The sequence below is a fragment of the Schistocerca serialis genome, chromosome 8 (assembly GCF_023864345.2).
Source record: "Schistocerca serialis cubense isolate TAMUIC-IGC-003099 chromosome 8, iqSchSeri2.2, whole genome shotgun sequence".
In the NCBI taxonomy this organism is placed as follows: domain Eukaryota; kingdom Metazoa; phylum Arthropoda; class Insecta; order Orthoptera; family Acrididae; genus Schistocerca; species Schistocerca serialis.
The window spans coordinates 149,558,283-149,571,702 of NC_064645.1; the positions used below are offsets into that span (position 1 = coordinate 149,558,283).

General features: G+C 43.8%; 1 protein-coding gene across 1 annotated transcript in view; it reads right to left on the bottom strand.

Moving 5' to 3' along the window:
* Window positions 1-13,060, bottom strand: part of LOC126416888 (odorant receptor 43a-like) — a 75,821-nt gene extending 62,761 nt beyond the window's left edge. The window contains exons 1-2 of the mRNA XM_050084771.1: window positions 12,785-13,060; window positions 3,820-3,963 (exon numbers count right to left, since the gene is read on the bottom strand). Of these exons, the coding sequence (XP_049940728.1) occupies window positions 3,820-3,963; window positions 12,785-13,060 (420 nt within the window). The remainder of the gene's footprint in view (window positions 1-3,819; window positions 3,964-12,784) is intronic.
* Window positions 13,061-13,420: the final 360 nt, after the last annotated feature.

The following is a 13,420-nucleotide window of genomic DNA, read 5'->3' on the forward strand; positions in this document are numbered from 1 at the left end:
GAGTTATTGAAACACATTAGTATAGGAAAGAATAGAAGAAAGAGTTACGGGAGAATGTGTTGCAGGTAGTAGGAATGATAAAAGGGGATTTGGATTCCTTATGATGGTAGAGAGTGAGTTACGGTGAGCGGTTCAGTTATAGGGTTGTTCTCATCAGAACCGACAGTAAACTAATGCTAAGAACAGTAGTTGCATACCGAAACCACAAGCAGATGATGAACAGGTAGAGAAAATTTATGATAATATTGCACAGCTAATTCATTACGTAAAAGGAGTTTAAAATCTAATAATCATGGAGGATTGTGACGCGGTAGTAGGAGAAGGACTAGAAGACAGAGTTGTGGGTGAATATGGTATAATATTAGGAATAAGAGAGAAGAAATACGAATTGATTTATGCAATAAATTTCAGCTAATGATAGCGAATACTCATCTCAACAATCACAAGGTGATGAGGTACAAGAGGACGTCATCTGGATTACATCGTTCTGAGACAGAGGTTCCGAAAGTACTCGATTGTAAGTCGTACCCTGCCACTGATATAGCCTCGCATTATAATTTGGTAATGATGAAGAGTAGACTGAGGTTTAAGAGAATCGTTCGTAAGAATTAGTGTAGAAAGAAGCAGGATATTGCAGTACTGACGAATGCTGCGATGCGTCTGAAAGTCACTAAAGCTGTGAACACTTTCTCAATGAATAACAGTTGAAGAGGAATGGACATCTCTAAAAAGTTCATTCACATAATTCTACCAAAGAGATACAGGCACAAGGAAAGATAACCACAGGGAAACCTTAGATGGCAGAAGATGTACTTTAGTTATTCCACGAAAGAAGGATGTACCAAAATGTTCAGGAAAAGATAAGAATAGAACATTATAAATCAATGAGAATGAAATAAATAGGAAGTGCAGGGAGCAGGGAAGCCAAAGCGAAATTTCTGCAGAAAGGAATTTGAAAATTTCGAAAAATCAATGGTCTTAGACTTATTCAGCACAGAGAAACGTGAAAAATAGCTTAGGTTAAATAAAAAGCAAAAGCTTCAACATTATTGGTGAAAGAGGAAAGAGCAGATAGTGGAAATACATTGGGGCTCTATGGTGACTGTCTGATGACTTTTACTGTACGGCCTTTCTGAGTACCCAACTACATCATGCAGGCGAACTCACTCGCCTTTCTGAGAGGAGGTGTGGTCTCTCCGCGAGCGCTATAAAGAAAAGCTGCCCAGGCGACAGAAGCGACGAAATGGCTCTTTGCGAGCCTGTAGACGACTGCATTCAGTACATGTCTGTTCAACGTGAAATGCTGACAGCAGGCGAGGAGGTACCCATGTTTCACTGAAAACGCGCTGTGCAGTTCCTCTGCGCAGGCTGTTAAGGCGTGCGACCACCAACCAACATTTTAAAGCCGCAGTCACAACAGGAAGTACGTTGTGCATCATAGCTTTATAGCAGCTAAGTATATCATATCAATAGTCTCGTCAAAATGAAACAGATCAATCTACGATAGACCTCGTGGCACAGTCAACTAAATTCTTACGTTATGATAAAGATGTACAAGTTATTGTATTCTTCATTTGTGTCGCCGTAGTGTCCATAGTTGCTTTATAATTCTTGAGGGTATTTTTGGTCTGTCGTTGCAACTACGAAAGTTGGTGAAAAAATCGCGCATTTTGTTGTTGCAACAACAGACCAAAAATACCCTCAAGTTATTGTAAATTATGAAATTTAATACTTTTCTTGTATTAGCTGTACAGAACTCAACGATGGCTCAAAACAAATGCAATTCAATGTACGAGGATTGGAACTTAAATAGTGGCAACTACTTATCCACAACCGATACAAAAGAGTTACATGTTTGCACCTGTTACTGCCCTTCAAAGTAGTCACCAACGTTATGTAGAACCCGTTGCCAGCAAACTTCAAAATTTCTTAAATCAGTGGGGAAGTGGAAACCAAATGACTATTAAATGTGAACACCGAAGAGGAGGTAAGTGCGGAAAGTATAGCAAATCTAGTAACTTATGGCAACGTAATCGAGTGATGTCTTCAACACCGGCAGCAGCACACTTGCTCATTTTCATGCATGATTACATGATACGTGTAGTATACTGCATTTACTCAGGTCTGAAGATGGTCCTAGTTAATTGAAATCGATAATCTGACTGATAAATACTGGTGGCCCGTGACTGTTTTTATAATAAAATAAATATTTCCTGGAACTCTGGAATACGTTATTGCATCTATTTCACAACTTGCAACATGAAACGTTCGGGTATGAAATTTGAAAGGATGGTCGGTGCAGAACAAGTAACTCATTGGAAGATGATTATTGTAGTGGCACAGGGCAGCTGAGTCACATGTCGCATATAAAATACAAGTGAAGTAAAAATAACCTTATGTCACCCTTGTTGAACTGTGACTTCGAAAGCGCCAAAGTTCGTGGTATAAAAGAGAAATTTAAACAGTTACCTACTTCAGTCACTTTTATTGTTTTCAACGACTCATTTCGAGGGCTTACAAAGCTATCACAAGTTGGATCATTAGATTAAAGGAAAATTTAGTTTCCTGGATGTAAAAAAACAGTCTACCTTTCCCTTCGTTTCGGTACACACTTGTTACTGTGTGTCATTCTGTAATAACATGGCACTGAATTCATAAATTGTAAACTGTAATTAAGTTTTGTTATTTTTTCTAATGTAATCTGTGTTAAATATAAGTTGACGGATCATCGACGTTGTGGTGAACCAGCAGCTGTACGCACGTTTCGACTGCAGCCGTCGTTGCTAGCTAAATATACTGTGTGAGGTACCGATTGTTCTCTGCTCCATTGTACTACGCACTGCTACCTGCTGTTTGCCTTACCTCTGATAAGTATACGAAATTGTATTTACGATCTTTATTAAGCATATTAGTACATCGGATGATCATTAATATACATGTTAATACGTCAGACGATTCCACTTTCGGTTACCAATAACATTTAAACGATTTTTACCTCTGTGCGTTACTTACGCTTTCTCGGAATTATGATGTGCAGTTTAGAATGCCTTCTCTACTAGGGGCTGGGGTAGCTTCTTCACATCTCACGGTTCCTCATCCCATGCCAGGAGGGGACGGGGAGGGAGCTGCTTCCTCTACTACCCACAACACCCTCTGACAGTTGGCCAACTTAGATTAACACACTGAATGACTTCTGTGCCATAGTCTGATAACAAGTGATAGGTAAATTATTTTTAGCGAAATGAAGTGTAAATCAAACAGCTGGCTATATCCAGGTCAAGAAATTCACATGTAATCCATTAATGTATAAGTGCTCAAAACGCGTCACTATAGTCAATAAACGTGTGACACTGATAATTATTTTAATGTGACTTCTATAAAATAAAAATAAGCTCAGATGCTGAGTAATAACACACAAGTATTTACTCGTGTAGTTCACGCCCTGGATCAATACTTTCTAGTTAACTTCAGTAGGTTGGATATCAGGTGTGTTCCACCTGCGGCTGTCTCGTGTACACGGATGCTCTTAGTAAGTTTCTAGCTTACTGTAACCTTGGGCAGTTGTTTTCGTTGATGATGATGATGATGATGACGATAGTAATGAGAAAAGAAGAGGAGTATGAAACCCAGGGACGGCATTTAGTATATTCTTCCTGAAAAATACAATGATTACACGTTTCTATAGAAACGAATGCGTGCTGTTATACGCTACACCACTGATGGCTATACTGTAGCATGTAACAGGATCGGGCCTTACTAAGTAAGAAACGTGAAGAACGACGTGTAAATAAGTCGTCACGTGCGGTGAGTAAAATGTACCTGAAATCCGACGCAGACCCTGGTGGCATGTCTCTGGAAGCGGCTGCGGACGAAAGCTCCCTGCTCGGGGAAGCCCCGACGGGCTTCTAGCAGCAAGTTTGCCAACCGCTGCACACGCGAGCGGTACGCCATAAAGTAAAGAATCTGTCAACAGGCATCAACTCTTTCTAAGACCGGCCAGAAAATAAGGCGATAGCATTCTTAGTTATACTAGACATTAATAACGTTTCTTCTTCACTTAGATTTGTAAGACTTTCTGCAAGGATTTCAGGTGAGGGTGTTATCAACCTAGCACTACAACTTTAGTAGCTTTAAGAGTAACTATTCTGACTACTGAACAGTTACAAACGAAACATCATGTGTAATCTTTACATTGACTTCAAGAGTTGTTGCACCATAAAAATGTATTTTGGGATAGTAGGAGTTGTTCAAAATGGTTCAAATGGCTCTAAGCACTATGGGATTTAACATCTGAGGTCAACAGTCCCCTAGACTTAGAACTACTTAAACCTAATTAACCTAAGGACATCACACACATCCATGTCCGAGGCAGGATTCGAACCTGCGACCGTAGCAGCAGCGCGGTTCTGGACTGAAGCGCCTAGAACCGCTCGGCCACAGTGACCGGCAGGAGTTGTTCCACTTTTAGGGAATTTTCGATTGTTTCATAATACACTGTACCCGGGTTTAGAACCTAGGTGCTGTTTGCTGGTAAATTACTACTTTCAGAAGGTAATTTATTGTAATTAGCTTAAGTGCCGCAAGTATCGTCAGTATATCAAAGAGAAATAGAAATATTCATCACGAATTCAGAAAAATTAAGAAAATTATCATCATTATGACTTCCAGCGCACTGCAGCTTGTCTGTTCCGACTGAAGGAAGGGAAACCTTCCAAAAGTCCTTTGTTCTCTACAGTAGCTCTACAAGAGGTTGATACTCTATCTGTCAAAGCTTCAAAGGTAAACTGAAGAAACAATTAATGTTTTGTGAAATAAGCTACCAAACGATGTGTAGGGAAGAAGAAGTAATAATCTGTAATGTGAAAGTGAGTAAGCAGATCTCTCATGTAGCCAGTAAGTCGAAATTTCATGTTAGGTTTGCTGACAATACCACAGCTGTAAATTATAGACTCCTTTATTCTCTTTTAATGTCTTACTAAAGATGATGATGATTTTTGGTCTGCGAGGCGCTCAATTGCGCGGTCATCAGCGCCCGTAAAAAGTCCCAATCTTTACAGAGTCCAAATTAGCCACTTTCATGATTGATGATGAAATGATAACAACACAAACACTCAGTCCCCGAGCAGAGTAAATCTCCATCCCGGCCGGGAATCGAACCCGGGACCTCGCGATCCAGAGGCAGTAACGCTAGCGACTAGACCACGAGCTGCGCATATGTCTTGCTAACATACAGTTTTATAATTTGGAGGGTTGTGTCTCTCAAGTGAACGGCGTTATGGAAATATAGAACGATGCTAACGTTTAATTTACTCGAAGCATAAGCCGCGCGGGATAACCGAGCGGTCGGCGGCACGGTAGCTCAGCGTGTTCGGTCAGAGGGTTCAGCTACCCTCTGTATTTAAAAACTGAGTAAACGGATCAACGAACAACCTGAACGAGTGTCATCTGAAGTCCACCACGAACAAATTCACGAACAATAAAGAACAAAATGAGATAAAAAAAGCAAAAAAAAAAAAAAAGCTGTCTAAGGCGCTGCAGTCATGGACTCTGCGACTGGTCCCGGCGGAGGTTCGAGTCCTCCCTCGGGCATGGGTGTGTGTGTTTGTCCTTAGGATAATTTAGGTTAAGTAGTGTGTAAGCTTAGGGACTGAAGACCTTAGCAGCTAAGTCCCATAAAATTTAACACACATTTGAACATTTTTGAACTCGAAGCATACAATAACAGTGGCAGAAATAACTACACTCCTGGAAATGGAAAAAAGAACACATTGACTCCGGTGTGTCAGACCCACCATACTTGCTCCGGACACTGCGAGAGGGCTGTACAAGCAATGATCACACGCACGGCACAGCGGACACACCAGGAACCGCGGTGTTGGCCGTCGAATGGCGCTAGCTGCGCAGCATTTGTGCACCGCCGCCGTCAGTGTCAGCCAGTTTGCCGTGGCATACGGAGCTCCATCGCAGTCTTTAACACTGGTAGCATGCCGCGACAGCGTGGACGTGAACCGTATGTGCAGTTGACGGACTTTGAGCGAGGGCGTATAGTGGGCATGCGGGAGGCCGGGTGGACGTACTGCCGAATTGCTCAACACGTGGGGCGTGAGGTCTCCACAGTACATCGATGTTGTCGCCAGTGGTCGGCGGAAGGTGCACGTGCCCGTCGACCTGGGACCGGACCGCAGCGACGCACGGATGCACGCCAAGACCGTAGGATCCTACGCAGTGCCGTAGGGGACCGCACCGTCACTTCCCAGCAAATTAGGGACACTGTTGCTCATGGGGTATCCGCGAGGACCATTCGCAACCGTCTCCATGAAGCTGGGCTACGGTCCCGCACACCGTTAGGCCGTCTTCCGCTCACGCCCCAACATCGTGCAGCCCGCCTCCAGTGGTGTCGCGACAGGCGTGAATGGAGGGACGAATGGAGACGTGTCGTCTGCAGCGATGAGAGTCGCTTCTGCCTTTGTGCCAATGATGGTCGTATGCGTGTTTGGCGCCGTGCAGGTGAGCGCCACAATCAGGACTGCATACGACCGAGGCACACAGGGCCAACACCCGGCATCATGGTGTGGGGAGCGATCTCCTACACTGGCCGTACACCACTGGTGATCGTCGAGGGGACACTGAATAGTGCACGGTACATCCAAACCGTCATCGAACCCATCGTTCTACCATTCCTAGACCGGCAAGGTAACTTGCTGTTCCAACAGGACAATGCACGTCCGCATGTATCCCGTGCGACCCAACGTGCTCTAGAAGGTGTAAGTCAACTACCCTGGCCAGCAAGATCTCCGGATCTGTCCCCCATTGAGCATGTTTGGGACTGGATGAAGCGTCGTCTCACGCGGTCTGCACGTCCAGCATGAACACTGGTCCAACTGAGGCGCCAGGTGGAAATGGCATGGCAAGCCGTTCCACAGGACTACATCCAGCATCTCTACGATCGTCTCCATGGGAGAATAGCAGCCTGCATTGCTGCGAAAGGTGGATATACACTGTACTAGTGCCGACATTGTGCATGCTCTGTTGCCTGTGTCTATGTGCCTGTGGTTCTGTCAGTGTGATCATGTGATGTATCTGACCCCAGGAATGTGTCAATAAAGTTTCCCCTTCCTGGGACAATGAATTCACGGTGTTCTTATTTCAATTTCCAGGAGTGTATTTTGAGTCGAATACCATTTTATTAACTGTGTGGCAAGCAACAGTAAATTAATTTGTAGGATGCGCTTTGCTATAAATAAGTTGATGTTGTCAATGCTGTGTTGCAAAAGGACAACACATGTAGGAGGCAAATCACCAATACTTAGCATCAATTGTTAGTTAAAGACAATTGATGTTCTAGATAAAGATAACTGTGTAATTCAATTTGTTTGTTGACCATGCAAACTAACATGCAACCATAATTATATCAGTTTTAACAAAACTATTTATGCTTTGAGACGATAGCAGTCGTTCACGAATGTATAAGAATATGTAGGGCTATTCCAAGTTCTAGTTCAAAAAAATGGTTCAAATGGCTCTGAGCAGTATGGGACTTAACAGCTGTGGTCATCAGTCCTCTAGAACTTAGAACTACTTAAACCTAACCAACCTAAGGACATCACACATATCCATGCCCGAGGCAGGATTCGAACCTGCGACCGTAGCAGTCGCGCGGTTCCGGACTGCGCGCCTAGAACCGCGAGACCACCGCGGCCGGCCAAGTTCTAGTTGTTAAGAACTGATCGTGCTGACACACAAGCATGTGGTTGAAGTTTCGTATGGTAATAATTAGTAATGTAAAGAATAGTTCATAGACCAGTAATAAGTTACATACATATCAATGACAGTTCTCGTAACACTTTTTTTAAAATTTATTGTGATTTGAAAATTTATGTATTAGAAACAGAATATTGTTAGTTTTACAAACATTTGTACGGGATGTGGTTCCGAATAAACGCAATGTTGTGTAATCAAATTACCTCATCCGTACAACCGTTGCACCGGATTCGTAGCGAAAGCTACATAGTTCTTTAATTTTTATGACATGGTCTGCCTTCAAAATGCAAAGGAGTGGATGCCAACCAGTAAGTGGTATGGAGCTGTTTGTGTCATTCCGTAACTGTTGATGTCGTTGTGTCGACATGGGAACCTGTACGGCTCCTCTGCTGCCGATCGCCTTGAAACAGTAGCTTTGAAGTGTGTTATCTGTTACGCATTGTCGCCTATCCTACTTTACAAAACGACTAAGTCCCCGACCTCCACGGTGACAAGGTACGGACATTCAGCACCTTGTCGCCTTCTCGTGGTTTCACAGTCCTGCCATAGATACGACAGTAGCACGCTAACAGCCAAGGAGCTTCGCCATTTCGAGAGTCTCGTTCCCAAGCGCCAGGCTGTATCAATCTGCCCTTAGTCAAAGTAAGTTATATCAGTGATTTTTCTCATTTTTCTCATTTTCCCCTTTCTAGTGTCCCAAAATATCAAATATGGTACAGTCGGGCGATATTTCTTCTCACAATGAGAAATAATGTTTTGAGTTGGCAGCCGAATTAATCACGCTCGTCATTTTTTTTCTAGTTTCTCGCAGTCACAGTGTATGCGCCCGAACGAAGATGCCACGTGGAGCAAATGGTAAGACACAGAAATAGTATTACTTGTGTCATCTTCCTATATGCCTACATTTTGCACATTGTCAGGCCAGTTATGTTTGCATTTGTGTAAAAGATGTAAAGCTAATATAGTTTTCCTGTTACATCTTATTTCCTGTAAATGAGAGAATGAATAGTTTCGTAGGCTATAAATAGAATATTTAACAATTTAACGGTGTCTCTGTCGTAACTGTGCGTGGTTCTTAGGTATGACGTATTCAGAAATCCTGGAGGTGCTACTGGAACCCATCGACCCAAATATTTTGGACGAAAGGGAAAGATATTAAGTAAAGAAGTGTAAACCAATACGAACCATTCCACAAGCATGCAAAATAGCTAGGAATGCATTTCATTTGCTAGAAATTTACACATGGAGACAAAAATACTGACCTAGACGTATGTAAAAAACAAGGTTGCTCCAGTCTCGTAAAATGCCAGGCTTGTGATGTGTTCCTGTGTTTCACTTCAATCAGAAATTGCTTCAAACCTTTCAGACGCTATGAAACAGCTTACAGTGCTGAAGCAAAAATCCTAGGTTCAGTAATCTACATACACGTAATCACGTATATTATTGTAAAGAATACGTAATGAACACTGTTTTGCAAAATTTAGTCTCTGAAATAATTGTATCTTTGACATGTTTATATACTGTCCTTTCCAGTTTCATAAAAACCCCAGAAAGAATAAATAAATAGTCTATACAAGTTCTGATTTCTGTTAATTAATATTTCCTAACCCAAAATTCCTTAAAATTCCAATAAACAGCGATCAATAAGTACAGGGCTATTACAAATGACTGAAGCGATTTCATAAATTCACTGTAGCTCCATTCATTGACATATGGTCACGACACACTACAGATACGTAGAAAAACTCATAAAGTTTTGTTCGGCTGAAGCCGCACTTTAAGTTTCTGCCGCCAGAGCGCTCGAGAGCGCAGTGAGACAAAATGGCAACAGGAGCCGAGAAAGCGTATGTCGTGCTTGAGATGCACTCACATCAGTCAGTCATAACAGTGCAACGACACTTCAGGACGAAGTTCAACAAAGATCCACCAACTGCTAACTCCATTCGGCGATGGTATGTGCAGTTTAAAGCTTCTGGATGCCTCTGTAAGGGGAAATCAACGGGTCGGCCTGCAGTGAGCGAAGAAACGGTTGAACGCGTGCGGGCAAGTTTCACGCGTAGCCCGCGGAAGTCGACGAATAAAGCAAGCAGGGAGCTAAACGTACCACAGCCGACGGTTTGGAAAATCTTACGGAAAAGGCTAAAGCAGAAGCCTTACCGTTTACAGTTGCTACAAGCTCTGACACCCGATGACAAAGTCAAACGCTGTGAATTTTCGGCGCGGTTGCAACAGCTCATGGAAGAGGATGCGTTCGGTGCGAAACTTGTTTTCAGTGATGAAGCAACATTTTTTCTTAATGGTGAAGTGAACAGACACAATGTGCGAATCTGGGCGGTAGAAAATCCTCACGCATTCGTGCAGCAAATTCGCAATTCACCAAAAGTTAACGTGTTTTGTGCAGTCTCACGGTTTAAAGTTTACGGCCCCTTTTTCTTCTGGGAAAAAAACTTTACAGGACACGTGTATCGGGACATGCTCGAAAATTGGCTTATGCCACAACTGGAGACCGATAGCGCCGACTTCATCTTTCACCAGGATAGTGCTCCACCGCACTTCCATCATGATGTTCGGCATTTCTTAAACAGGAGATTGGAAAACCGATGGATCGGTCGTGGTGGAGATCATGATCAGCAATTCATGTCATGGCGTCCACTCTCTCCCGACTTAACCCCATGCGATTTCTTTCTGTGGGGTTATGTGAAAGAATCAGTGTTTAAACCTCCTCTACCAAGAAACGTGCCAGAACTGCGAGCTCGCATCAACGATGCTTTCGAACTCATTGATGGGGACATGCTGCGCCGAGTGTGGGAGGAACTTGATTATCGGCTTGATGTCTACCGAATCACTAAAGGGGCACATATCGAAATTTTGTGAATGCCTAAAAAAACTTTTTGAGTTTTTTGTATGCGTGTGCAAAGCATTTTTGAAAATATCTCAAATAATAAAGTTATTGTAGAGCTGTGAAATCGCTTCAATCATTTGTAATAACCCTGTATTTTATACATTTGACTACTTTCGCTTCATAGAGACCTGTCAGGTAACATCTGATACATGATCTACGGTTACTTTTGATTGATAGAGACCAGATGTATCACATGTTACAGATGACCTGTAGGTCATGTATGGAATGATAAAATGTATGGAATGATTTATATAAATCATAGGCATTTAGTCATTCTAAGAAGTGAAATATTACAAATTTTTCAATTCTTTCTTTAAAAGTTTGGTTTCAGGTCTCTAGAGGATATATTTTCTTTACCGCGTCACGTTCGCCAAGCGCCACTGGGCGTCATTATGTTTTGGTTTATCAGTGTAGCCTTTAAAGTCTATGACCGGTTGGGCGGTTTATATACATCTAGCACATTAAATTGGTTTTTTATTAATAAATGTGAATAAAGTATAACATTCCATATAAGTATTATCTACTACATCTACACTCATGCTCATAAATTAAGGATAATTGCAGAATGTGATCTCACACAACGTGGCACTACACAAAACTGACTTTAATAGCATAGGCACATAGGGAACACAGACGACACAGACCTGTAAGTCCACGGTATTAGTGATTATTTGAGAAAACCGTCAAGAAACATATGTGCTACAAAACGCCACTGTTTCCTGCGCATGTGCCCAGATATCAGTATGGGATATGATCACCATGCACACGTACACAGGCCGCACAACGGGTTGGCACACTCTGGATCAGGTGGTCGATCAGCTAATGGGGTATAGCCTCCCATTCTTGCACCCGTGCCTGTCGGAGCTCCTGAGGTGTCCTAGGGGTTTGAAGACGTGCAGCGATACGTCGAGCGAGAGCATCCCAGACGTGCTCGATGGGGTTTAAGTCTGGAGAACAGGCAGGCCACTCTATTCGCCTGACATCTTCTGTTTCAAGGTACTCCTCCACGATGATAGCTCGGAGGGGCCGTGCGTTATCATCTATCAGGAGGAAGGTGGGACCCACTGTACCCCTGAAAAGGTGGACATACCGGTGCAAAATGACGTCCCGATACACCTGACCTGTTACAGCTCCTCTGTCAAAGACATGCAGGGGTGTACGTGCACCAATCATAATCCCACATCACACTATCAGACCACGAATTCCATACTGGCCCCTTTCAAGGACATTAAGGGGTTGGTATCTGGTTCCGTTTCACGCCAGATCAAAAACCGGTGAGAATCACTGTTCAGACTAATCTTTGACTCGTCCGTGAACGTAACCTGGGACCACTGTTCCAAAGACCATGTACTGTGTTCTTGACACCAGGCTTTACGGGCTCTCCTGCGACCAGGGGTCAGTGGAATACACCTTCCAGGTCTTCGGGCGAATAAACCGACCTGATTTAGACTGTGTGTCTGGAGACAACTGTTCCAGTGGCTGCAGCAAGGTCCCGAGCAAGGCTATCTGCAGTACTCCGTGGCCGTCTGCGGGCATTGATGGTGAGATATCGGTCTTCTTGAGGTGTTGCACACTGTGGACGTAGCCTACTATAGCGCCTGGACACGTTTCCTGTCTTCTGGAATCGTAGCCACAATCTTGAGATCACACTTTGTGGCACTCGGAGAGCCCTGCTGTGTTTGACCAGCCTCCAGTCGCTCTAGTATTCTACCCCTCATAACGTCATCAATATGTGTTCTTTGAGTCATTTTCAACACACAGTCACCATTAGCACGTCTGAAAACGTCTGCACACTTACTCACTGCACCGTACTCTGACATGCACCAACACACCTCTGCGTATGTGGACTGCTGACAGCGCCACCGTACGACGACCGTAGGTCAAATACACCAAATGGTGATACCCCGAGGTGATTTAAACCCGCAAACCGCCCACCAGAGAGTTGTTTCACCATGTATCAGCATTATCCTTAATTTTAGGAGCGTGAGTGTAGATGATGATTTAATTTAACGTGTTTTGACATCGTTCTTAATATACGTGTTATATTTAGATTAGTCGTGGCACATACGTTATCCAACGTGGCCCCTGCCATTGCGGCTACAGCGGCAGTGCCCGACTCACCCTGACGCCAGTGACTACGATGGTGGTGCAGACGAAGATCCGCTCTCCGAGCTCCTCCAGGTCGTCCACCTGCTCCAGACACAGCTTCATGACGGCTGTGGTGCCGAACATCGCTACCACGAGCAGCGTGGGCGCGGCGCGCACCCACCGCGTGGTCCCGGGTTCTGGCCCAGCCCAGATCCCGAGAGCACTCAGGGCTGACGCTCCGAGGCCCAGTAGACCTCCCAGATCCTCCGTGCGGGAAGAACTACGGCCGTCACGCAAGTGATGTTCCATCCGCAGCTGCCTGTACCGGCATTTAACTACCAGTAACTCTCATCATAGATGACAAATGATCTATATCTACCATCCACACCTCCATCTATATCTAAATTTCTCAAGCCACTTTACGACCCACACTGGGACGATCTCCAGATACCACTAATACTTCGTCCAATCAAATACTTTTTCAGTTCGCGAATTGTGAGACGCGAAAATGATTGCCTGTACGTCCCTATGTAACTAATTTCCCCGATTAACTCGTCGTGGTTTTCTCGCGGGAAATGTATGGGAGAAAGCAATCTGTTACGGGGGTGTGCTGAGAAGCAGTGCCTCCGAGATTTTCGTGAAAACTCTTGCAACTTTTTATTGTAGCGT